Source organism: Meriones unguiculatus, chromosome 15 (assembly GCF_030254825.1).
Source record: "Meriones unguiculatus strain TT.TT164.6M chromosome 15, Bangor_MerUng_6.1, whole genome shotgun sequence".
Taxonomy (NCBI): Eukaryota; Metazoa; Chordata; class Mammalia; order Rodentia; family Muridae; genus Meriones; species Meriones unguiculatus.
This window is the reverse complement of record NC_083362.1, coordinates 23325133-23351890: the sequence shown is the minus strand read 5'-3', so window position 1 is coordinate 23351890 and position 26758 is coordinate 23325133. Positions and strand designations below refer to the sequence as shown.

Genomic DNA, 26758 nt, shown 5'->3' with positions numbered 1-26758 from the left:
TTCTCCCTGAAGGTCTTACAGGAATAAACTAGAAGGTTTTTAATCCTATTCCAACACCAACTACCTGGGTGGGCTTAAGTGGATCAACACAGTAATTAATCTGTTAAAAAGAGAGAGATCCTATCTGTTAATTCTACTTACAATGCATGTATGAGAAAAAAGTGAAGTAACATAAAGACTGTGTGTACTCATATTCTGCAAACCTCGAGACCACTGAGGACGCCCCTGAGTCATCCTTTCCCATTTGTCTCTCTAGTTTCACCCCGAAAGAGGTGCATGCTTCACGCAGATTTTGGACTCTTACTTTAATTCTAACTATCATATTGTGGCAACAAAATATTCCAAAACAAAATATCCTGTTTCTTTAACAGATCTTCCCCTTCATTTTATTGAACTGTGTGGTTTTCAGAGCTTTCAGCCGAAGGCAAATTATTGATTTGCTATGCTGTGTTTTTGAATGTGCTCAGTGTTAGTGGAAAACCATATATTCTTTTCTCCATGTAGAAGTTATTCTGTATTTCAAAAATGGAGCATAAGTAAGATTGCACATCAGACTATGAGGTTCATGGCCAACATTAACACTGGATCCTTTATAGACTTTCTTTCCCAAAATAATTAAGTTTCTTGTCTTCCACCCACTTCATTTTCCTCTTCCTTTCACTCCTTCTACCTCTCCTTCTCCCTTCTCTGTCCCATTCTTTTATTTCCACAATTTAAAATATCTATTTAACCCAATAACTTCCTATTCCAGACATCACTTGAACTGTACAACAAAAGAGTAAAACCAACATTTTTTTTTTTTCAAATTTGGTTTCATTCGAATTTTATCCAAATCTTTTTTTTTTTCTTTTTTGGTTTGTTTTAAATATATGCTTACCAACTTTGATTACTTTTGTTGCGATATTTGCTTTTAAGTCATTATTTGTCACATGGCTTTGAATTATGTGATGTGTTAAATGAGCTGTACTTGTGGGTCTCCAAGTGAGAAGGATAGATTTCATTCAGCCATGACTCTTTGCTTAGGAAAGCTTATCCGCTGTGAACTACATGAACTTTGCCAGAACAAAAGGGAGGCAACCTTTTAAGTTTGGGGTGTGCTGGCAATTATGAAAAGGTTTGCCTCTGTGCTTAGGCCATCTGGATTTGTTAATTGCCATGACGGGGAAGAAAAGCAAGCTTATTGTATCTTTAGGGCAGGCTGCCTTAGTGTGACACGGCCAGAGCAGAGCACCAGGAACTGAGCAGTATTCCTCCAATATGAGAAGACAGTTGGAGACAATGTATTTACATCTTAAGAGGCAGAGGAAGGATTAGAATTGTAACCTTTGCAAAGTACCTAGTTTAGTAGGCACCCAGGGACCTAGCCCTTTGTACTTCTTTTAGGCTGGTATGGACAATAATTTTTGTTTGTAGAATGAAGTGTCTTAAGAGATGCTAGAGTCATCCTAAAGATGCAGTACTTATCTGTGAAACGTGTGTTAGTGTTTGATCATGTCTCCTGTCTATATTTCTATGGAGAAGGCAGGAAAAAAAGGTTTGAACTGAGAATCTGAAGTTTTGGAAGGCTAAGGTTATACCTGGTTGAGAAGAGAGCTCCAAAGTGCATGACTAAAATTTGATCAAGGGGGAAGTTTTGTCTGTAGGACATCTTTGCAGAGCTATTAAACCTTGGATTACCTCAGTTTTTCTGTCTGTAAAGTAGGTATAATAGTAGCTACATCATAGCACTTTCTTTTGAGGTGGAAAGGAGTCAATTATTGGAAAATATAGTGTTACATAGTAAGATCTCAATAAAGGTCCATCATTTTTCTTACTGGGTTTACAGTGGAGTGATTGTGTCTGTCTACCATATTGGTTTGCTTTAGGTAGCACAACAGAAGGAAAACACTAAGCTCATGCTTAACACAAAATAAGCGTAATTCTAGAAATAGCAGCAGGGGTTGTAAGAGTCAAAAAAAAAAATACGGCTTCTAAATTTCTTATAGCTCCCAATGTTCAAATATAAAAGCATATCAAGATTACTAATTTTATAATAGTAATGTCTTATAACATTGGTTTTCAACAGTATAAGACATTTATGAACAATTTTAGCCATTGTAGTAAGATGTTCAAACACTGTTTTGTCTGTATATCTCTTGGGTTCCATATAAAAAGTTCATTGTTCCAGATTTTTTGGGGGCTTAGCCTATTTGAATAACTTGTAGCATTTCACCACCTACTTTCTAAAAGAAATTGTAAGAAGTGAAACTGTTTTCTCAACTGAAAAAATGTCGTAAACAGAGGTAGTAATGATGACTGAACTAATTTTTTTATTTTTTTCAAATTTTACCATACTTGTTTTGTGTACTTCAACCTCTTTGTTTCTAAGACAAAGGTTTTTTTTTTAAAAAAAAAAGGTTAAATGCATGATTTTTAGCTGCTAACTCTACTTTAGGGACACTTGGATGATCTGTGTAGGTATTGCTGGGGTCTGTTGATTCTAGCACTTTGCAACAGTAATGTATGAAGTATGAATTATTAACTGAGTGCAGCTACCTTTGTATTATCAACCCTAGCACACACTTCCCTGCATACAGATTTCCACTTAGGCCTTTTTCAGAAGCCTGCTCTCCTCAAGTTGAAGCTTTTGCTGCTCAGTTTTTCTTGTTTCATTACTTTAATTTATTATTTAGAAGTAGAGTCTCGCTATGATATGCAGGCTGGCCTTGAACTTGTGGACTCCAGTGATCTTGCTGACTTGTTTCCAGAGCATATGGGACTATTATCACAGTCAGCACAACTGGGTCACTAAAGAATGTAATGTTAATGTCTGGAATATTGAAGCAGAAGGAGTGACAGTTCAGATAAGGGAACAAGAACTGGGAAGAAGGACTAATTTGAGATTGTCTTGATTTCTTCAACGAATTACATGAAAATTTAAAACAAGATGGTAACCATATGCAATATTATCTCTAAAACTAACTTTTGTTCTTAATATTTGTGGTAATTAATATTTGTGGCATAAGTAAAGTGATATGGGAAATTATTTAACTTTATGATTAGCAACGATCAAAACTACTTCTTACTATTTTCAAATCTCGCATTTTCCATAGTTTTATAGAAGCATTTAAAATGTCACCTTTTAAACGTGCCCTTGCTAGAAATATACTCATGATGATGACCCTTGTAAACAAGTTCCAAAATTGTTTATGAAAGCACCGTAGGGGGAAAAATTAATGTATCTAAGTTATTCAGACTTCGGTCTCGTGCTAACCTGCGGCCCAGCCCTCCGCAGGCATTCTCCCATCGCAGGAGTTATTCTCCTACAGTCTTAGTGGCCATGCGCCTCAGAGTTCTTACTGCATTCCTACTCTTAGTCGTTTAACATGGAGTTTATGATATTTCTCTTTTTAACAGTCCGACACATACTTCTGCATGTCCATGCGCCTGCCTGTGGATGAGGAAGCCTTTGTGAGTAAGTATTCTTTGGATAGTGGGGGAAGGGTGAACAGCTATTTGAAATCAGTAGAAGGCTCCCTTTGATGCTTATGAGTGTATTAATCTTCTGCTGTCAATTTCCAAAATGCATTTATCATGCCTAATGCAAAAAGAAACTGCAGGCAGCCACTGGAGACAAGATTACAAACTGTATCTGGAGAGATTCATGAGTAGCAGTAGGTAAGGACCGGATGTCAGTGGTCGCTAGTGCTGTGTGGTCCCACTTGTACAATATTGGCTTTCTGTCTGTGTCCGGACTCTTAATTTCTCTGCATTCCAGAAAACTGTTTACCCGGTGGTTCATGTTATAAATAGACGATACTTAGAATCAACATTGGGAAGAGTAATATTTTACCCATCAGTCAGGTAGGTGAATAAAAAAGAAAGAAAGAAAAAAGGAAGAGAGAGCAGAGAGGAAAAAGAAGGGAGAGAGGAAGAGAGGAGTGAGAAAGAGAAGGAACACCCGTTCTGTTATTTATATTGTAGGGGAAGAAGACTCTTAAATGACAGGTCCTTTCCAGATGTGTCTTTCAATCACCTAGGAGATGTGACAAGGCACCATCTGTTTTTATCTAGATTGTTTTAATTTAAGCATCCCTATGACAGACTTTTAATGTTTGGGGAAGGAATAGGATTGACAAATTATCCGTGTTCTTTTGTTTTGTTTTGTTTTTTGCTTTTCTTTTCTGGCTTGAAATGTGGATGTTGGGAAGTTAATGGTAATGAGAGTTGTACTTGGGTCCCACACAACTAATTTTCAAGTGGGCTGTCTGAAATGGCTATTATGTGACTAGTAAAATGTGTACATTGTAGCCATGGGGCAGTCTGAGAATGAATTTTCATGAGGTGCTTCCCGCAGGAATGTCCATTATGGACCTTGGAAGCCATAACGATTTGCATGAAGTTTTTTCTCCGCATTCTGGCTGCAATAATGATAACAAAACACAGCCTATAATAACACTCTGTACAGAATTGCTCAGGAGTTGATCCCTGAGAATGAGAGTAACACCACAACAGGCTGAACATTGCCCGAGGGGCTTTTGGTCTAGTAGCTGGACATTACCAAGAACAAGCTTAGGAAAGTCCGTGTTCTCCAAGTCTAAACTGAGTAACTTCAAAAATAGAAAAACAACTTAACTCCCTAATTATAGTTCTTTGAGTAACCCCAAATGTAACTTACAATATACTCATTCATATCCTTATGTTTGGCAGCCTAGGAGAGAATAATATTTGCCTATAAAAACTTTTAAAAATTTTTTGCTTTTCCAGTATCACATCTTCTCAGTTTAAGTTTGGGGTGGTTTTAGCTCCTCCCATTTCACACTTGCTTTATGGGGAAGGCCACCATGCACACCTGTGTAAATACAGTGGCCACAGGTCACGGCAGCACTGAGGGTTTCACAGTAACAGTTGCTGATTTGTTTCTGGAGTTTGGCAGCAGTGTGCAGTCTCAGGGCTGGTCACTATGAGGACTATAAATACACCTCAGAATGTGTTACTGCAGTAGTCATATTAGTGTGTTCACTTTCACATAATTTAAAATGTGAAGTGCACGTAAAAATATGTTCAGTTGAGCAACTGAATACCCATGGGGAACACGAAGCTCTGCGTTAGAGCCAGGGTACTAACGTTTCTTTATTTTCCTAGGCATCACTCTTCTAAGATTAAACTGCTCTGGCTCTGTGTCATCACAAAGTCTTCTATGATCCTAGCACATTTTAGCATTTCTTCCTTTTATTTCTCTTTATCAATATGCTTTTTTTTTCTTTTATCATCATCACCTTCATTATTATTTACAGTTTATTCACTTTGTATCTTGGTTATAGCCTCCTCCCTCATCTCCTCCTGGTTATACTCTCCCTCCCTCTTCCTCCCCTATTCCTCTTCCCTAGTCCTGATAGGGGAAATCCTCCTCCTCTATTATCTGACCCTAGTCTATCAGGTCCCATCGGGACTGTCTGGTCCTTTTCCTCTATGGGTTGGCTAGGTTGCTGCACCAGGGAGAAGTGATCAAGAGTAGGCAACTGAGTTCATGTCAGAGACTGTCTCTTCTGCTCTTACTAGGAAACCTACATGGAGACTGAGGTGTCTATTGGCTACATCTGAGCATAGGCCCTCTCTATGCATGGTCTTTGGTTGATTCTTCAGTCTCTGAAGTCCCCCCTGGGCCCAGCTTTTTTGGCTTTTGTTGGTCTCCTTGTGGCCTCCTGTCCTCTCCGGGTCCTTCTATCTTCCTTCTTCCATAAGCCTCCCTGCACTCTGTCCGAAGTTTGGCCGTGAGTCTCTGCATCTGCTTTGATCCACTGATGGATGGACTCTCTTTTTCTGATTGCTTTTATGCTACAGCTTTTCCTACCTGTTGGAGAAAGGAGTATTTTGGTGTACTGTCCAGCAGGTAGCCTGTCACCAGCCTTTAGTAGTAGCCACATTCAGAGTGTAGAATTGAAAGCCATCTGCTAGCCTCAACTGATAATTTCTACAAAGGCATAAGTGAGAGAAGTGGCTTGGTGCCAACACTGTTGGACAGGTGACTAGATGGATCTTCTCAGGGTCCCAGAGTCGAAGTCGCGTGTGGACTAGAGTGTACCCATTCGAGGGATTCTCATGACAGGGGGTCTCTACTTTTTTTGTGGCTCATTCCAGATTCTGAGCATCAGAATTAATCTTTTCTCATAAATAAGATGTGATAAGTCTCCTTTAAAGATTAAGTTCCATTTTAAGGTTTTTTTTTCCCCCTTTATTTAAAAAATGGGTTATGTCAGCTCTATTTGCTCTTTCTTTTCTTAGGATGCATGGTTCCTGAGGATAATATCCTCTCTTCATGTATGTATTCATGTGTGTGTACATAGGACCCACAGATGCTTATGCATACACTCATACAAAAATTATTAATTCTCAGTAGCTGTGCTTATGAGACTTAATTAACTCATTAAAGATACACTTATTCAATGGATATACACACATGTCAAGCTGATTTGTGAGCATATAATATCTATAATGTACTTTTAGACTTATGCTGAAATAATAAATTTGAATTAGGTGTTAACTCTAGTGCTGATATGGAATTTTATATTTTGAACAAAACTAGAACTTTTCGTAAAACGTTGCCTTTGCTTATAACAAGAATTCAGAGACTTGCATGGACGGAGGTAAGATAAAATCTGCATTTGACCACTGAACTGTGGCACTGTCTGAAAGGTGTTTTACAGACACTCAGAGGAATTGGCTGTGACAGCGGCTCACTCAGCCAAGAAATTTGACTGTCATCTTCATCCACTTGCTCTCCCTCACATGGATGGCCAGTAAATAAATGTGTCTTCCCCTTAGTGAATGATGGCAGGTTCCTACCCACAAGATCACGCTGTAAAAATGTAGCTGAATTTAGAAGTGAATGAAATTAATCTAATGATTTATTGTTTCTCTTTTTCCTGGGCCTTTGTGTTGATTATCAAAGACCCACTGTTAGAGAACTGCACAGTTAAAACAGACTATTTCCAAATGTGACGGCTCTTTAAACAACACTCATGCTGAGGTGAAAAGTACAGAAATATTGATTTTAATGGTGCTGTACACCCACCAGATACTGTGTCAGTGAAGACCAAGGTCTAGGCAAGGTGCAGTGCTTAGTGGACATTTCACGGTCTTGACAGCAATAAACACAAAGGTGTGTGTACACACGGTATGTGTCAGTATGACCTTCCTGATTCCAAATAGGTGACTGACTGGGTATCTTTTCTTTTCATACTAGAATTTTATCCAACATAAATTTTATAGACGTCTGTCTCACAGGCGGCTGCTGTGATCCTATCACCAGACCTCATCAGAAGCCCTTCCAGTTTGTTGTTGTTTAGTGAAAGCTACTATTTTGATAACACAAATAAGGTAAATGATAGGAGTGGTCGCTGGTGAATGAACAGAAGCACATTTGCTCAGTTTTAATCATGAAGTAAACATGGTAACCGAGCCTTTCCTTGGAGCATTTTTCAATGTCCTCAATTCTTTAGCCACTAAAAATGTCCATGTTTCTGACAGGAATATACCTAATATTACCCAAGGCTATGCTTGGGTAATAAAGAAGTGTCACAATGGAAGCATGAGCCATCTGATTATGTTTTATAAATCTAAGAGCAGGGATGTCTTTAATTTGATTCAATAGCATAGTCTACCAGGGGAAATTCCAAAGAGGAAGGTAGGCAGGTTTTGATCAGGGCCTGGGAACCTGGACTATTTCATATATATTTTCAGGACAGACAAACATTCCAGGGTCCACCCAGAATGAGCAGCAGAGAACTCACTGAGCATAACTCTGAGCAACAATATTCAAGAAGTTAAAAGTAAGTTCCAACTAGACCACTGCCTTCAAATCCCAGCCTTACTACCTTCTGGCTATGTGATGAGGGATGAGGGGGAGTTACCACACTACTCTCTTCAAGATGCATCTATTTGTGAGTAAGAAGGTCCCCATGGAAAGAGTTTTTAGGAGAAGTAACTGCATGTCTGGCAAGGGTACCACCCAAGAAATGTTGGCAAGCATATTGCTGGGAAGGAGCTCTGTCTTACAGAGTGGAGAAGGTGTAAAGGGTGTTAAGCATGTTGAAATCAGAGGTAGGAAATGGCCCAAGATTATGAATGGCCTTAAAAGGCTAAAACAGGAATTCATTCTGTAGGAAATGAATTTGGGACCACTAGAGAAATATACAAAATATATAAAAGTATAGCGTAATGAATGCTTATACAATTTTATGTCCTACAGCTTGGCTGATAAAATATATTTATTGATTCCTTAGTTCATTCTCCTATTACCATTAAAGGCGGTTTCATCTGGACTTTTACACTGAACTTTCTTTGTTCATTCATTGGGATTGAAATTTATGTTAAAAAAAAAAAGAAATTTATGTTCAAAGTGTTTCTTCATTAATTCTCCAACAGCAGCTGACAGCTCTTGTAAACTGTTATAAATTCGTTATAAATTGTACATAATTGTTGGTATTAGTAAGAGTTAGTGGCAGCTCTTTGTTAAGTAGAAGGTCCTTTAGTGCAGGATTGCCCTGTGTTGTGGGGTAGCTGGTAGGAAATGGCTGGGGTTTGCTTCAGGCTTCTCACATGCTGGCAATGGGTTGTAGTGTGAGATCTTTACAGCTGTATTTTTTTTCTCAAGTACAATATTGTGAACATTAAGGTTCATCATATCCTACATTTAAATTACAATTCAGAACATTACAATCTTCAGTTCCTTCAGCAGTTTTGAAGAATAATCTTTATTTTGTGGGTATGAAGAAATGCTTAAGGGAGTAATATTAAGAACTGAGGTCTTTTTTTTTCAATATCTCATATTACTCAATTTCTTGGCTGTACACTTCCCCAGTTCTGTTGAATATGGCTTGAATCACTAGAATATTAATTGAATAAATCACTTTAATATTTTTTCTACTTTTTTTTATGGGGGCAGATACCATGTGTGGAGGTCAGAGGCCAACTTCTGGAAGTTCTCTTCTTACCATTTGGGTTCTTAAGGAATCAAACTATATTTGTCAGCTTTAGCAGAATGCCTTTAGCTACTGAGCAACCTCTATACTTGCTTTTTTATTATAGATGCAGACTTAGTCAAAAGCCACTCCATGTTTTTGCTGGCTAGAGCTCATCCCAAAAAAAATGACATGCCCACTATAAAGCTTTAGGAATCTCTTAATAGGGCAATTAGAAAATCTCAGTTTTCATCTCTATAAATTGTTCTTAAATTTTATTTTCAAAGAGACATTTTTTTTTCACTCACTACAGTTAAAAGATCAAGGAAATCTAAACTTTACTAATAGTAGTTAACCAAAACCTGACGAATCAAACACAGTAAAATATATTCAGCTCCTAAAAGTGTAGCTGTAATTAGGATCACCTCTGATAGGCAAGCCTTCTACCACTTGACTGTAAACCAAGCCTACAGTATTTTTTTTTAATTTTCCTAAGTAATTCTGAAGCATAGCACAAACGGAAAAGTACCATTGACAAAAATTATTTGACAGCGTCTAGTATTTCTAGTATACTAAAGAAGCCATTTATTAATCCAGAATCATTCCACTGGGAAGAAATAGAAACAGTTAAGAACAGGTACCTCAACAGTTTTACACATTCTTATGCATACACATGCATGCTCATGTGGTCTATAGGTAAGTATTCAAGGGAGGTGGTTTTCCTCGAATTCATATCCTTAGCTTAAAAGGGATAATGTAGCCATTTCCATTTGTTAACAGTGTTGTTCATGTGCACACGGATATCTTCCAGGTCGCTGGCTCCTCCACTAGGCTGAGTGCGTTCTTCACATCTTTCCACATCACATGTTTGATGCATCCAATTTGACATGTAGACCTAGACCTGGAAATCCACTTGGAAAGGAAATACAGAGAGAGAACCAAGTGTTCAATGAAAAATTCTCCCAGGTCACAGCCTTAGAAATGTGTGTGTCCCTGGTTACATTCTGATGCTCACTAAAGGAGGCCACAAGTCCCTAGAAATTCATGTAGCTATAACAGTCTTTGCTTAGAGCTCTGGAACTCTGTCATTCATCTTTTGTTCTTCCCACATAAATAATGTATGTTGTTGTCTTTCATTTTGAGTGAAATGAAATCCCCAGCTGCCCACTGGGGAGTCCTCTAGGCTGTGCATTTCACAGTCACCTCTTTCTTTTCACTGACCTGCCTGAGTTACTGTTTCCCCAGTCTTTTTCCTTCAAATGTATTTAGTTCTTAGGGTTTACCTATACAGTTTTTCCTGCCCATGTGCATAACAATTAGCATCCTTTGCAGGTAAGCACTGCTACCTTATTGCCCACCTGGAAAACTGGCGGCAGTTGCTGTCTAATCAGCTGTAACACTCCCTTCCGTTCTCACAAGGCTGTCTTCTGAGGGATCTGTCACCCTTCCAAGGCTTTGTTTTTCCTGCCTGGTGGAACAGTGCTCTCATGTGGCACTGTTTCTACTATTACCCCCCACCTTCTTTCCCCTGGGATCCTTTCTTTTTTCGGCATATGATAGAACATCAAAGGATTAGCAGGAAAGGAGCAACTTCTTTAAAGATACAATTTTATTTTTGTAAATTTTGTTTCTTGTTCTGTCACACATATGGCTTCTGTTTGGTGGACTTTCATCATGCTCACAGTGGCTGGAGCCTCGGCATTTCCATAGGCATCAAAACAGCCCAGGAAATGAGCCTGTCAACCTCTCTTCGCATACTTGTCCCGCTGAAATGGAACTTTCCAAGCACTACGTTATTGTAAGTCATCTGGCATCTGCTTTAGGTTTACATTTCAATATGACGCTTTTTTAAAACTTGAGGTATTTTTTTATTTCAGTTTTCAATGAACTGTACTGTGAGATATAATTATAAACATACTTAGATATATTTTTCATTAGGACATGAAGAAAGATGGCTAGCATCATATTTTCACCTTGTACCTATACCTTTCTTTGGCATTTAAATCACATCTTGAGTTTCTGGAGGAATGTATGAATCAAGAAGAATAAGTTTTGGGGGGAATTCATTTTAGGATAGTTCTTGTAAGTGGGAACTGTGAAATTTTCTTTGGCCACTGCTTAAAGGTGGATTTTTTTTTTTTTTTTTACTTCAGAAGCAAAATCAAACTTATATCTAGCAAAGGTTTGATGTAAAGCAAATAAGTCATACTTAAGAAAGTGTTTCAGAATGAGTTTTTGAAACAGATGGTTAGAGAATTTCCCCTTTACTGCCCACAGGATGTCATAAGACCCTAGGGTCTAAGCACACGCCTAGACATGTTCATTCCCTTTCTCTCCTTGGAAAAGCCAAAACATGGCTTATTGGTTGCCTTCATGAACAGTCCCTCTCATCTGAATCTCTTTTTATAGAATTCCTGATAGCTCACCTTTTCTCCAAGAAAGGTTTTTGCTTTGATTCCCCACAACGCCCTCGCAGCATTAACAGAAAACAACCCAATTGACATTTTCTAAGGGAATCCTGACAGTGCAGGGCTTTCTCTGTCCCTTTGTCCTGAGCCTTCTCTAAGGTTCCTACTCCTGGCCACCCCACAGCTCCACATTCAGTCTGTGAGTGACTCCCAAATGGAATTATTTCTCTCTCCTTCTACACCTGCCCCCAAGTGTCACACCCAAGTTCTAGCATTGATTCAATGGTCAGAAAAGCACCTACGTCTAGTAAGGGGATGAAATCAACACAGTTTATACAAGAGGCCAGAAGTCAGCCTCTTACTTGAAAGCCCTTCACAGACTTTTTTGCTGGGAGGAAAAGCACTAAAGTAGGGGCTGGAGAAGTGGGTCAGCCATGAAGAGCACCTCTTGTTCTTTCAGAGGATCTGAGTTCCATTCTCAGCACCCACATTGGACAGTTTACAACCACCTGTAACTCCAGCTCCAGGGGATCCACACCCTCTACCAACCTTTGTGGGCAACTTAAAACTCATGGCATATGTGCATGCAGAAACACATAAATAAAAATAAAAAATAGACCTTGTGCGCTTGTTCGGAAGCAGGGGAATGCAGTTACTCGTATACCCTTGGCCAAAGGCTGGTCCTCTGTTCTGGGAAGGTTTTCCTCTTTGGGGCATGCAGCTTCTGGAGTGGGGCACATGGAGCAGTGTGGGAGGAAGGGGACACCCGCCCAGCCAGCCTGATCCACCGAGTCACCCCCGGCCATCAATGGGGTGACTGATGTCCCAGCCAGGCTGCACCCACATCCTTTGCCCTCTTCTGATTCTCTTGCTAACTCGTGACGAGCTTCTCTCGATTACGAGCTGGCAAAGCTTTCAGTGTATTCTTAGCTTCCAAAGCAAAGCAGTCTCCTAGTTCCGCTGTCCTCTTTGTTAGAGAGAACAGAGGCTCAGGTTATAGTAAGCCCGTGTTCTAGGCGTCCTCTTTGCGAGCTTTTGAAGTGGCGGTACTTCAACTTTAGATTCCTGTTGTCAGTGCAGTACACGAAAGGCGTATGGTTTCCTGTGAAAATCGTTAAGTCAGGTTGCCAGGCCCTACAAGTCCTGTGCCACGATTTGATATGGAATGTTTTTATTTGATAATACTCATGTCTTAGTGTGTATGTTAACAACAAATGGTGCTTGATTAATTTTGTCTCGGAGCCAGATAAAAATGGGCTAAAGGTGCTGTAAGACACACTTTGCAGGAGATGACTTTGCATTTTTGTGTAAAGTGCTATCACATACATTGCTACTACATCACAGGTAGCACTTTCAGTGAGGACGAAAAGAGACAAAACTCCCATCCATGAAAGGGAGCCAAAGCTCAGTATCAACAATTGATAACAGAACTGTGACATTTATGTCTGTGTTCTGCATTGGCTTTTGCTTACTGTAGTACCTCCCGCTGCTGATTTTGAGAGAAAAGGAGAAATACCATTGTACGAGTGCCACTGCTGGGTGCCCCTAGGGCAGAATTCCACTTCTGTTTTTATAAAGTGGTATTTGCACATATATTTGTGTTTCTGGGGGAATCTCCGCCCTCTCTCTTTCTCTCTCTTCGTGTGTATGTGTACATGTGTGTGCACTGGATGTGCACAATGACCACTACTGCTTTTTAAGGTGTTACAGATATGTTGTGAATCCTTTTGCTCATGTTTTGACCACTCGCTGTGACTTCTGTTTTACTGCACCGTCGTGCATTGTTTTCTGGCACACAGCGCTCTGCTGAAAGTAGAAAGGAAATATATTGTGAATAAATAGCCTAGAGCTTTCACATTATAACCACATAATGCACTCGCTACATTAAAAGGGACAGTTCATTTTTAACTGTGTTTGTATGTATGTTAATGGCAATTTGTGTATGTGTGTTAACAGCAGTTTCACTAGCCTGCTAATTATTATTCTTTCTTTTTAACATGCAATAGTTTACTATATTCATAAATCAAATTATTAACTTATACACATCTTAAAGAATGTCAAACATCAGGGCATTTTACCATTAAAGCATCAAAGCATATTTTTAATATAGATATTCAAACTATTCAAAGATGTAATCCCTTGGGACATTGACACACACACACACACACACACACACACACATACGTATAACTTGTATTCACATTTGTGTATCATTTTCTCATGACAGTTGACTTCAAGCCTCGTGCCAGCATGGATACTGTCCATCATATGCTACTTTTTGGATGCAATATGCCTTCATCTACTGGAAGTTACTGGTAAGGAGTGATGGTTTCACAGTAGAATACCTGTGCTTTTTGCAAGTACCAAGTGATTTGTGTAAGGATTTTATGGTTGATTAGTAGGCAGATAACACTGTTCATGGACATCATGTGATTATCATAATTATTTAGCCCACTGTTCAGTGTCAGTCTTTGTCACTAATTAAATATTCACACAAAGCCTATAACATTAGATTATTGATACTCTGATATCAGATTTTGTACAGTTCATGTTTCCATCTAAAGAGCATGGCAGTTCTGTTCATTGATGATTTTTTGGTCCCATATGCTGTACAAGGTCATTTCATTTTTCTTAATGTCTCTGCAAAGCAAGGGCTCTTATCCAGGTCTTACAGACAAGAAGCCAGAAACTCGGATTTACTAATTCACTCAAGAAAGCAGCTGGGTGGAGCACAAGGCATACCTTAAAATGTCTGATTACAAAGTCCAGATATTTTCAATTTGGCCATATTTTCTAATGTTTATTAAGTAACAACTCCAGTTTTAGGAATTATTTTAATCACTCTGCTGAGCTTTTTATCATGCCATGATTACTCAATAAACCATTATTAAAAGCCTATTGCAGAATGGCTGTAGGTGACATGCGGAAGTTCTGCCGTAAATATGTTGTCTAACCCCAGAAACTAATGCTATAACTATGTCTCAAAATTTTCTCTTGCATTTTTATTCTTCAGTGTTATAAAAGATCTGTGAAATCTGAAAATACCAATGCATTCTAAACCTTCTATTTTCTCACTGGCAGTCAGAATCATGGATAAATTTTGAGCGGTCCAGAATGACTGCCATGTTTTGCCACGCACTGAGAAGCCATTTGCTTTGATATCTTGCTCCTGCATAATCATGTAGACTGATAAACCTTTCTCAGTGTATCCTAATATTCATTAGTCTGATGAGAGGCTTGCAGCAACTGCTTTCTAGTCATTTTTATAATAAACAATTGTAATATGCATTAGAAACGTTGAAAAGCATGAGGCAATTAGTGGGAATCTCCATGGACCAAGTGCCATCAAAGCGTTTGTTAATAGGCTTAAGTTATTTGATGTAATGGGCATATCACATAGGAACCAAACTCACATGACTACGTTTATATGAAAACAGAATCAGCAAATCGAGGTTAATATCCTCTGGTAGCAGCATTATTGTTTTATCTCTTTAATAATTTTTTGTAAATAAAATTCTTCATTAAAAGATTATTCTTTGACAGTCTTTTCTGAATCTTATTTAACAAATCACACCCTTTATTTCATATACTTTAAAAATACCTCTTCTGCAACTAGCAATATAGTCTTTTAGAACAGAGTGATTAAATAGCTAGAAGGAATGTGTGCTTTGGCTTCACGTGGCCTAGAGAAATGATAAAACACACCAGCACTTAATGCTATGACGACCCTAACTGCTAAAAAAAAAAATTATTTAAGATGAAAGCTCTCTTTGCTTTTTTTTTATATATCAAAGGAATATCAAAACAATCACATTATTTTGGCACTTCAAGGATTTATTGGCCTTCTTAAATGTACTGTCTTGAAACTTTATCTTTATAGAACATTTATATGTAGAATACACCGCCAAAGATTTCCAGGTTCGGGAGGGGGGAATCTAAGAAACCACCAGTAAAAGTGGAATTGTGTGGTGACTCCTGTGTCTGTGTATGTTGCTCTGCTAAAATTAGCGTTTGAAAGACAATGGAAGAAAAGGGAGAAAGAAGCAAACCCACAGCTGGATGCCCTGTGGAGACTACAGAACTTGTTGGGTTTATTGATTTTTAGATTTACGCTAGGTCAGTCATAAAGCCCCTTTGTAATTCTGTAAGTATGCACTGCACACCGTCTGAGTCCACCGAGAAAGGCAGCGTGTGCAGAGGAAGACCCACCTCAAGCCCACCTCTGCTGAGCGTTGTCAGTGTGAGGCACTACCAGGTAATTAGAATTTTGTGTAACACTGAATCCGCATCATTTTAAATGTAATTGAAAATATCTGCCTGGTAGCCTGCGTCCCCATTTAATCTACAGATTTGTAATAATTGACTGTGTAACCATAAAACAAGAAAAATAATTGATGCTATTATTCATCTTCTTTTAGCCAAGCCCAAAGTCTTCGTTTAACATTTGAAAGCAGGTACAGGAGCTGTTCAATATGCAAAGTTGAAGACATGCATTAAAGTAAAACTTCCCTCCTCACTTGGCCTTCACAGTCTAGCCTTGCTTTCCAGTTAAAGTTAATATAGATTATTTTCTCTCCAGTATTTGGCAGGCTCCATTCCTCTCCTTAAAAATAAAATAAAATAAAATAAAATAAAATAAAATAAAATAAAATAAAATTAGAATTCATGGCACTTCGTGGACTGAACACTTCTAGGTGGCTTCAAAGGACATTTTTCCTCCCAGCCCCACTGCTTGGCAAGCACAGTGCTGGAGAGTCTGTGGCTCTTTCCCCAATGTTTGCCTTCCTTTCCTCCCACCTGGAGCACTCTACTAGAAAAAAAAAATATGTCAGTGTCAAAAGTTCTGGATTCTTCTCTGAAGTTTGAGAAACAAGACTGATCATACTCACTTTGAGCTGCAAATCTAGTATTCAAGTTTTCGAAGATAGATGGCACTTAAATACAGACTTTCCAACTCTCACATATATTTTTCAGTGTGATATCTGTACAGATTTTTAATACTTAGTAATATCAATAACTCATTTATGCTCAAGGAAACTCTTCAGAGAAAACAAATCTATTTTAACAAAGTGTAAACACCTAATCAGATTTTTTTTTTTTTTTTAAATCAGTCAAGCTTGGATTTCCTGATTCTTGTTTGTTAGTGGGATTCTCTTCTGTCCCTCCCTCCCCAGTGCCTTTTTCACAGGAGGCTTCATTTTTATTGCCAGTTTATTGGCAAAAAGGCATGTGTCTTTAATATAGAAAGCATTTTTCCCTGAAATTATGAAGTTATAATTCACCCTCTGTCTTCAGGCAGCACTTTTAATATGAAGGCAAAGAGCTGCTCTGATGTTTCACTGCGGAGCTGCCCTCCTTTGCTCTTTGTAATTGCCTCTTTCTACTGTTCATTAAAGTATATTTACAGTTATATTAAGTTTACATGAAAATAGTAGACACAGCATGAAGCAGTTTTCATTATGTAGTCATTTTAATTTTAAAGTTTTTTTCCTTCCACACACATTCTGGTCTTTTGTGTCTCGTTCCAAATTAGCAGCTCACACTGTTAATGTGTCTAGTTAATTATATGCATGTGCACTTAAACTGCATACATTGATGTGAACCTTTTAATATACTGTGGGGTGGTCTCTTTATGGTTCGACTGGGCCTGATGCTCAGTTCCAAATTAACATACCTCTGGAGGATGCAGATAGGGACCAGCTGATGGAGCAGCCTCTCTGATGACCCATGTATGAAGGCAGCAGTACCTGTCAGACGTAATGTAATACCCTCGGTCACCGCCTGTTAATGCTGAACACAATTAGCCACATCTGGGGACCAACGGTGACAGATAGCAGGAAGACAGGAGCAAAGATGGCAATGGTATGATTTGCTGGACTATATGTGAGCTGCAACCCATGAGCACAGCAGATTTCTGGCTGAATTTGAGCCTAAGCAGGTGCTCCGCTACTCACCACATCTCTAGCCCTTCTTTTAGGGATAAAAAGAAAACGTAGGTTATAAACCCTGCTGAATATAAATATTCTCTGCTAATAACTAGCCAGGAGGCATATCTTGGAAAATAAAATTTGCATTGTTCTTTTCTATGAATGTATTATTGCATCCTTATGGTATTTTAGTCAATAAATAGTTATTCACCGAGAGTGTCCAAATTTGAAAAAAAAAATCATGATTTTCATTTAGATAAATTATTTGGTATTTAGGATAATAATTTTGAACTGCTATTCTTTTTTAAGATTTACCTACTTTTATTTTATGTGATGTACCTGTGTTCATCCACATGCATGTATGTGTACCATGCTTCTGCATCGTGCCTACAAAGCCAAAAGAGAGTGTTGGGTCCCTTGGAACTAGTATTACAGAGGCCTGTGAGCTGCCACATAGGAAATAGGAACCAACTCAGATCCTTTGTAAGACCACAAAGTGCTCTTAACTGTCAAGCTGCCTCTGTGCCCTAGAGTTCCCTTATTATTATTATTATCATTATTATTATTAGTTTAATTTTTTAAATATGTGATTGTAGGGTTCTACATTTTCTGTTCTCTTGAGTGCAGAACACCTTAGGGCAAGCTGAGCTTTTTGTCTTCAAAATATTGGATGAACTGGGGCACTAATTTAGAGAACAGTAACTACAGATAATAACTCTGTGCTGTATACTTCAAGAAAATTAAAGGGTTTGTTTCCAAAACTTGACAAATGCTTTGAATGTTCAAGGGGATACATATGTGTAAAGCAATTTAAGCATCAATTATTGCATGGTACCCACTAATGGGAATATTTTTATGTCATTTGCTTATCAGTTAAATTATTTACATGACCCAAAATACCATGATGACAAAAGCACAGAATAATATAAATTGGAAAAAAATACCCAAATATCAGTCTGTTAGAGTTAGTCTGTTAAATTTGTGTCCAGCCTTGTGCTTCGGTATGATTATCTCTGCATAGCTAAAATTATGTTTAGTGCTTATAATTACTTTTTTATTTTAAAACTATTCCAAATGATACTTATGACCAACTCATCTTTAAAAATCAGAGTTTCTACAAGTTGTTTGATTTTTTTTTTTAAGAGGTGAGTCCCAGCTGGCTAAGGGAGGCCATTTCCAGCTGTTCTAACTTAGCATCATTCTCCAGTTAAAGCAGTAGAGTGCTTTGCCATCCTCTGAAGAATTAGCTTAAATCCCTTTCAACTGCGTCTATTTATTAACCACCTGCTGTGTCTTTTTAAATGCCACCATCTCCACAGGGTTATAGATGCTGATGAGAGTGAAGAACCTAGCTAGAGCATATGTGTGCCTGTATGTAATACACTCCGCTTTCTCACTCATCTAAATGGCTTTTTATCTTAGTGATGACATTTGCTAGGCAAAGCCACAGCCTTGCTGCTTGTCTCCTGATCATAATGATGACTTGGAAGCAGGATTTGTGCATCCTGCCTTTTGCAGCTTGTCTGCATCCTGGATACTCATCACCAGACACCCCATAGCTAACGTTCACAAATGTTTTCTGCGGTACTGCCTTTGTTTTTTCTGCCATAAGAAACTTCAAAGCATTCAACAAATTGGACAACCTTCTCAGCATCAGAAAAATAGCAATCCTACAAAATCCATACTATCCTTCATTTTAGGCACTATATATGCATTTTTGGTAGTTTTTTTTAATTTTTATTTTTTCTTATCAGTTACATTTTATTAACTCTGTATCCCAGCCGTGTCCCGCTCCCTCATTCCCTCCCACTCCCACCCTCCCTCCCTCCTCTCCACCCTGCCCCTTTCCAAGTCCACTGATAGGGGGTGACCTCCTCCCCATTCATCTGATCCTGTTTTATCAGGTACCTATGCATTTAAAGGCAGTATTTTGTCACAAGTTTCTGCTCGACTAGAATTAACTGTCTTCCATTTCCCTTTATTTGCTATTTAACTTATTTAGAAAAATTCTGTACTCCTTGCTGACTTTGAGCTGATTCTTGCCTCCATGTCTTGAATGCTAGGATTAAACTACATAGTCCTGCTTATATTATGTTAAGAATACAGCCAGGCACAGTGAAACACGTCTGTAATCCCAGCACTCAGGGAGACAGAGGCAGGTGGATCTCTGAGTTCAATGCCAGGCTGGTCTATAAAACAAGCCTAGGACAGCCGAAGGTACACAGAGAAACCCTGTCTTGAGAAACGGAAACAAACAAACAAAAAAACAAACAAAAAGAACTCTGTCAACTGAGCTGCAGCCTCAGTCTACCTTTTCTTTTATATTAACTAATATTATAACTGAGTTACCTATATCAGTATAGAAAACATATATTGGAGGTGGAGAGATGGCTCAGTGGTTAAGAGCACTGTCTGCTCCCATAGGACTAAGTTCGATTCCCAGCACCCACCCACATGGTAGCTTACAACTGTCTGTGACTCCAGTTCCAGGGACTCTGACACCCTCACACAGACATATATACAGGCATACAAAATACAACAATACATACAAAATAAAAATAAGATATTTTAAGAAAAGAAAACATATATCCACTGGTTATAGTATAGTTGGTATGGTATCCATGCTAACTCTGGGCCAACAATGATTAATTATGTTCTCGGGCTAATAATTTTAGTTGTGTACTTTGGGGTTGATGGTAGTTGGTTACTAGTGCCATGCTTGGTAATATATGGGCTGGAGAGATGCTTCAGCAGTTAAGGGCACTAGCACTAGATGCTCTTCCAGAGGATCCGGTTCAATTCCCAGTATGCACATGGCAGCTCACGCCTGTCAGTGGCCCCATCTCCGAAGGATCAGACAGTCTCTTCACCATCAACACAGATAAAGTTGATATTTTTAAATGAAACGCGCTGTACAGTTCTGATTGTCTTTCCTTACAAGGGTAGCATCCAAGTTACACAGAGTAGTGACATTATGCCATAAGACACGATTAAGTATCTTGGGTTCAAATTTTGCATTAGAAGTTGTCACAGGCATTTTTTAACTAATTCACCCTGTCTTGATGTTTCTTTGTCCATTAAGCAGGGCTTCTAACCCTGCCGTATTTGATGTTAAAGAGGAAGGTCTGAGATGTCCGTAAAGTACGCAGTGTGCCACTTCCATGGAAGGGTGGCCTTGTTCGGACTAAGAATTTGTGCTGCGAATCCTCAGTGCATACAGACTTTATTGCCTCTCTCACCGGGGTGAGGGGGTGTCGGGTGGTTCCTTCAGAATGCCGCTTATCGAGCTGCTACCATTCTTCTTTAGCTTCCTAATGAGGTGGTCTTCGAATTCCTGTGCAGGTGCAAAGCTGCTGCACTGAAGTCCGCATAGAATAATCTGAAGTATTCTATAGGCTATAAAGCAGTTGATGGCGTTTGGGTAGTTAACTCAGACCAGGGCAATTTTAAAAGGCGGCAACATCCCACCCATGCCAGTTATTATGTTGCATTTCTCAAAACAAGAAACAAAAACTCTCTAGCCGTGCTAACTTTTCTGGCTGTGGTTACTAGATACTTAATGCATTTTGCTTAGAATTTAAGGCCTACCCGTATTAGTTTCTTTTCCTGTTTCTATAGTAAAATTCCCTTACAAAAGCAACTAGAGGAAAAGGACTTACTTCAGCTCTCCTGGCAAGCAAACGTCTACATGGCAGGGACAGCAAGGCAGCAGGAGCCTGAGCAGCTGGTCCCACCACACCTGCAGTGAGAAGCAGGGAGTGCTAATTGCCAGGTCTCAGCTCAGCTTATCCATATAGAATCCAGGATTGCACCCCACCCCACATGGCACAAATAGCGGTTAAGACGAATCTTACTACATCAATTCACCTAATCAAAATAGCTTCTCACAGGCATGCCCAGCAGCTAAGTAAACCCACACAATTGTGCCTAGAAGCTGTTCCTGTGTGAATCTAGATCCTGTCAAATTGACAATTCGCATTAACCATCACATCACCATACAGATTTAACTATAAGACCTGACAACTTGGGTTTTATTATCTTAGCCAAAAGAAATGATAAGGTATCATTGCCTGGCCTTCCTAAACAACATTGGATTTTAAATACCCTTTAACAGATATAACCAGAGAGGGCTTTCATGGTCACTCACATAGAATATTCAACGTGATAGACTTGCTCTCTTCAGTGCTTGGCACAATCAGAAAATAGTCTGTGAAAGGCTTTCATAGGGAACGCCCAAGAATCCAGAACCATCCTAATTTCAAATGGTAATTTTTGACCCACCCTTTAAACCAACAATGTCATGTTTTGTTAACAGTATATGAAACTGTCGTGTGCCACTCAGTTGTGTAATCATCAAAACTCTTCTCTCTTGACCTCTCATTTTACTTTCTTAATTTTGTTCTCACACTCACACTCATCTTAGATTGAAGATTAGTTTCAGTATCTTGGCATCTTTCTGTGAGTCATCATTTCTCAGTCATGTATTTAATACATTTTAAAATATATATGTAAAAGTTGCTTTAATTAAGCCAAGATTTTTAAAACAAATATTTTATGCCTGGACATTTATTCTGTATGCATGTCTGTGCAAGCACCACCGTGTGTAACACCCACAAGAAGAGAGTGTCAGACTCTCTGGGAGTGGAGTTACAACTGTTAGTGAATAACCACGTAAGTGCTGGTGACCAAACTCAGCCCCTATGGAAGAATAGTCAGTACTCTTAACCACTGGGCCATCTCTCCAGCCACAAGCTACGATTTTTTTAAAATTTTGATTGTGTGTATATGTATGTATGTATATTCTCTGTATGTATGTATGTATATATGTATGTATGTATGTATTCAGGTATCCATGGAAGCCAAAAGAGTTATCAGGCGCCGTGGAGCTGGACTTATGGGTGGTTGTGAACCCGATGTGGGTGCTAAGAACCAAACTTAGGTTTCCAGGAAGAGCAGCGGGTGTTCTTAGCCACTTGGTCATCTCTGTAGTCCCAAGATCTATTTTTGAAGTGGTTATTCTGTCAGACCTGCCAAATGTAGAACATGAAATTATTTGACTTTGTGATTCCACCTGGAAATTTTACTTTAGAATTGGGTGTGCAAATTGCATCTTCAGGCATGATAGTATCGTTACAGTTTATCTTCATATGATATTCTCTACGGATAAATCAGTGTCATGAGTTGTGATGAAACTGTGACAGCCAGAGCTGTGAACTGTGGCTTAGTTGTGTGACCTTTGGACTTGCTTGAACTGAGAGACTTGGTTTCAAAGTGCAGCCCATTTGCAGCATTCCTGAGACAGTGAAGAGAAGCCGGGCAAGTAACGATTCAAATGTGTCAGTACTTACACTTTGCTTTGGTCATAAATTTTTAATTCTTATTTTACATGTGACCATGCAGTATTCTAGTCCACTAAATTACTAACATATCTGAACATGGGAAGTGAAAGAAACAAACTGTACCCGTAGTGCTAACTGCCAGGCAGAATCGCAAATACTGTGAGTACAGGGTGGAAAGTATCACCTCAAACCTCAAGACCCCCCCCCAAGTCTGGTTGATGAGATAGATGAGTAGGCAGAGTCTAGAACAGTGCTATGGTTAAAGAAGGGGAATTGGTGATGAGGCCAGAGGAGAATTCCCTGGGGAGAACTAAAACTCGGTCTTGAAGTTGACTGTATATATATTTTTAACTTTTAACTTTATTTATTTAGTTGTTCACTTTACATCCCCATCCTCCTTGCCTCCTGGCCTTGTCTTCTTTCCCTCTATATCCCTCACCCTCTGCTACCCCTCAGGGAAGAGGAGCCCCCACTAACCCACCCCCGCACTTGAAGTCACATCAGGACTGAACACATCCTCTTTTATGGGTGGCCTGGCAAGGCAGCCCTACCAGAGGGAAGTGATCGAAAAGCATATAACAGAGTCCATGTCAGAAACAGCCCCTGCTCCCCATGCTAGGGGACCCATGAGAAGACTAAGTTGCCCATCAGGTACATATGTGTGGTGGGGCTAGATCCAGTCCATGCATGGTCCTTGGTTGGTGATTTAGTCTTCGCAGGCCCCCCTGGTCCCAGATCAGTTGGCTCTGTTGATATTCTTCTGAAGCTCCTATCTGCTCTGGCTCCTTCTATCCTTTCACAAGCTCTTCCATAAGGCTCTCCATGCTCCATCCAATCTTTGGTTGTGAGTCTCAACATCTGTTTCAATCCTTTGCCGGGTGGAGCCTCTTAGAAGACAACCATGCTAATCTCCCATCTGCAAATGTAGCAGTGTCATTATTAGTATCAGGGGTTGGTTCTCTCCTCCCAAACCGAGACCAACCTGAGACTGCATACTTTTCAAGCAGAGAGTTAGAAAGGAGTCTCCAAGACAAAAAGAACAGCGGAAACCAGAGAAATGAGAAATGGACAGTCCACGGAATTAACAGAGCCATTTTCTCTGGAAGTATAATGAGGTTTCAGATCATTAAAGGTCTTATGCACTATGGGATGATATTTTGGGGAGGTGTCTGAAACATTTTGAGCCAGCACATGGCATAAATGTAGAGCTTAGAAATATTTACTAAACCAACATTTCCTGTTTTATGTCCATCTGCTTCTGGATAGTCATACATTGAAATCTGACTTCCATGTCACAGAAAACAATTATCTTAACTCTGTCATCACACCAATGCTAGGCACTTGTACATTTATGATCCTTGTTGAAAGGTATGAAAATTGCCACCCAAAGCTGTAAGATTTAATAGCTTACAAGGAGTAAGGTGTAACGTCCATCACGTCTGACAGCCTCATTTCCTTAACTATTATACAAAGAAGCCAAGAAAATGTGTATACTTTTGGGCACTGTCCAAAACCCTGAGCCCTTTAACACATTTGGCATGAGGATGTCATAGACATTTGTTCCAAAACACAATTCTCACATGGTAATGATCCTTCATCTTTACTGTATTGTACTTGACAGGAACAGTAAGAAACAACTGGTTGATGTGTTTTACAGTGCATATTACACAGTCTCTCTGCAGCCTGATTTATAGATGCAAGAACATTTGCTATGTATAACATTTGGGACCCCCTAGTGCTGGGTCTCTCGTTCTTAATTCTGAAAGATAACAGCACTGTCTATACTGACTTCCGTTTTTCCACCCTCATTCCTGCTAGTAGCAGGAAATGTGGCAAAAGTTCCTGCCTCTGAGTTTGGAGAGATGGGCTTACTAATGATTTGTCTGTACATAGTTACCTATGTACTTCCAGCTCTGTAGGCTCAGCCCCTACCCTGGTTAAGAAGCACCTCAATCTGCCTTGGCAGTCTCCTCAGACCACAAGAAGTGTTTATTTTTCCCTATGTGAGCCAGCTACTGCCAAAGAAGCTGTATTTTTCTTTGTTCTTGATAGTTTCAACCTTTATGATCTGTTTTTATTTCCTACCTCTGACCTTGTTTGGCCCCAATTTTCCAAAACGCAAACATAAAAGCAGTATAAAAAATGTATCCTGTCTGTGTTTTAAACAAATCTAATTCAATAACAGGAAAAACAGAGTTACTATATTGGTGGGAGCAATGCAATTTGCCTTCAAATTATCATATATTAAATTAGGTCTAGCAGAGCTCCTTACTATACGAGTTCCTGTACATACATACATCACTCTCATAGCCACTTCAAAGGGGTCTCCACGTAAGAGCTGCTGGACTTTCAAGGGCTGATAACCACACCCAGAATCACATCTGTTGGGGTTGGTTCAGGGCTGGAACTGAAGATAGGCTCTGTACTTGTAGGTTCTCCTCACCATACAAGTCTGTCCTCAGCAGGTAATTGCTTATGTAACCTGTTTTATTAAATAGTGCATTGCAACATATAGTGCCTTGATTGATAATGAGCTTTCCACTTATATCCCATTTGACTTACAGAATAACTGTGCACAATATCCCTGCATTACAGAGAAAACCAAGACAGAAAGACTTAAGTGGCTCTTGCACCACATGGAACGGTTTATAAATGCAAGCCAGTATTCTTTTTAAAGTAGTGTGTGTGTGTGTGTGTGTCTATGTGTAGTCAAAGGCCCAAAGTGTGTGTACATATTTTATTTATCCTTCTGATGGCACATATTTGTTGATATGGCCAAGAATGTGATGACAGTATCACCTCACTGATCCCAGAAGGTGAAGCATGGGAGACATTCTTGTCCGTCTCTGTCTAGAAACCCACAGCATTATCCTTGACTTACGCAGTGCATTGCTTGGAGTTGTGACTGGCTGTCTACCTAATCACACAGAGTACATTTCACGTAGGAGTGTATCCAGGTATATGCTGTATATCCACAATATGAAACTGTTTCAACTCCCTTTTCAGGTGTTTTTTCATTGCTGAAATTGCTCCGGGCTTTCTTGGGATATTAAACCTAAGAATACAATAAATACGTATTGATGTGTCTGACTTTAAAATACCTGCCCAGATACGGAGGCAGTTTCTGTATTTCACTCCCTAAGTACTCATTACAACTACTTTCTTTTTTCAGGTTTTGTGATGAAGGAACCTGTACAGATAAAGCCAATATTCTATATGCCTGGGCAAGAAATGCTCCCCCGACCCGGCTCCCTAAAGGTATACTAAAGTATCTTTGATAGTCTAACTAGCATTCACAGCCTTATTACTAGTCATTTCTAAAACATTGTTGCCAGTGTTCCATATTGCAGTTTCTCACTAAAAGTGCCAGCATCGCCTACTTTGTACTGAAAGGTGGCTGGCTACTTTTATCACCTCTTTGGTAAGTAGTTTGCCCTCACAACAGCTTGGAGCAAATTAGAAAATAATCACGTATACCTCAGGCTACCTTTGGCCTGAGATACATCAGCTCTTGACAGTAGGAACATTTCATGAGCTGAGACAGCACTACAAATTCAACAAACTGCTGTTTCAGAAACAGTCTTTTTTTTTTTTTTTTTTTTTTTTTTAAGTCCTGGAACCTAAGAATTTAATGTAATGCCAAAGCTGCCTGGGTTCCTGACTTCGCCTCAAAACTGTTGACAGTTTCAGATGTATGAGTGAACTGCCATTTCTCATAGTGCCTAAATGCTTCAGAATATGAAATAGAGTCCGTGAGTGCCTGTACTGTGCTGTGAAGATGGTTTTGCGATTCACAGACCCGCTCTTCCCTCCCTAGCTCATGTCTTCACCACTAATTGAACTAATTGATCTGCATTGCTTCAAATCAGCCTGAGAATTGTCTCTGAAGGTTTCGATGTACCAGCCAACAGGCCTAAACACCCCAGAAGGTCTGTCATACACGTGTTGACATTTTGAGAGCAGATGCATTTTCTCAGCCTGTGAATAGTATGTCTGTATATTTTAAACACATCATTAACGAACTCCATATAAACAGTAAGGCCTTTCACAGACACCTGGACCTTGTGATCTAGTTGGCAGCTGGTTTCCTCTATGTCACATTTGAAGACACTGTTGTCATATGGGAAAGAAGGTAGTCACGC

The 26758-nt window shown here is 39.3% G+C and overlaps 1 protein-coding gene across 14 annotated transcripts in view; it reads left to right on the top strand.

Annotated features, from left to right (window-relative positions):
- Positions 1–26758, top strand: part of Pam (peptidylglycine alpha-amidating monooxygenase) — a 296974-nt gene that overhangs the window by 150762 nt on the left and 119454 nt on the right. For 13 of the 14 annotated variants that reach the window (XM_060368297.1, XM_060368299.1, XM_060368300.1 and 10 more), the window contains exons 4-6: positions 3397–3454; positions 13578–13665; positions 25789–25874. In XM_060368297.1, coding sequence (XP_060224280.1) covers positions 3397–3454; positions 13578–13665; positions 25789–25874 — 232 coding nt within the window. Of the gene's footprint in view, positions 1–3396; positions 3455–10626; positions 10741–13577; positions 13666–25788; positions 25875–26758 lie in introns of those variants that run through there. The other variant, XM_060368301.1, reaches the window with a different exon arrangement.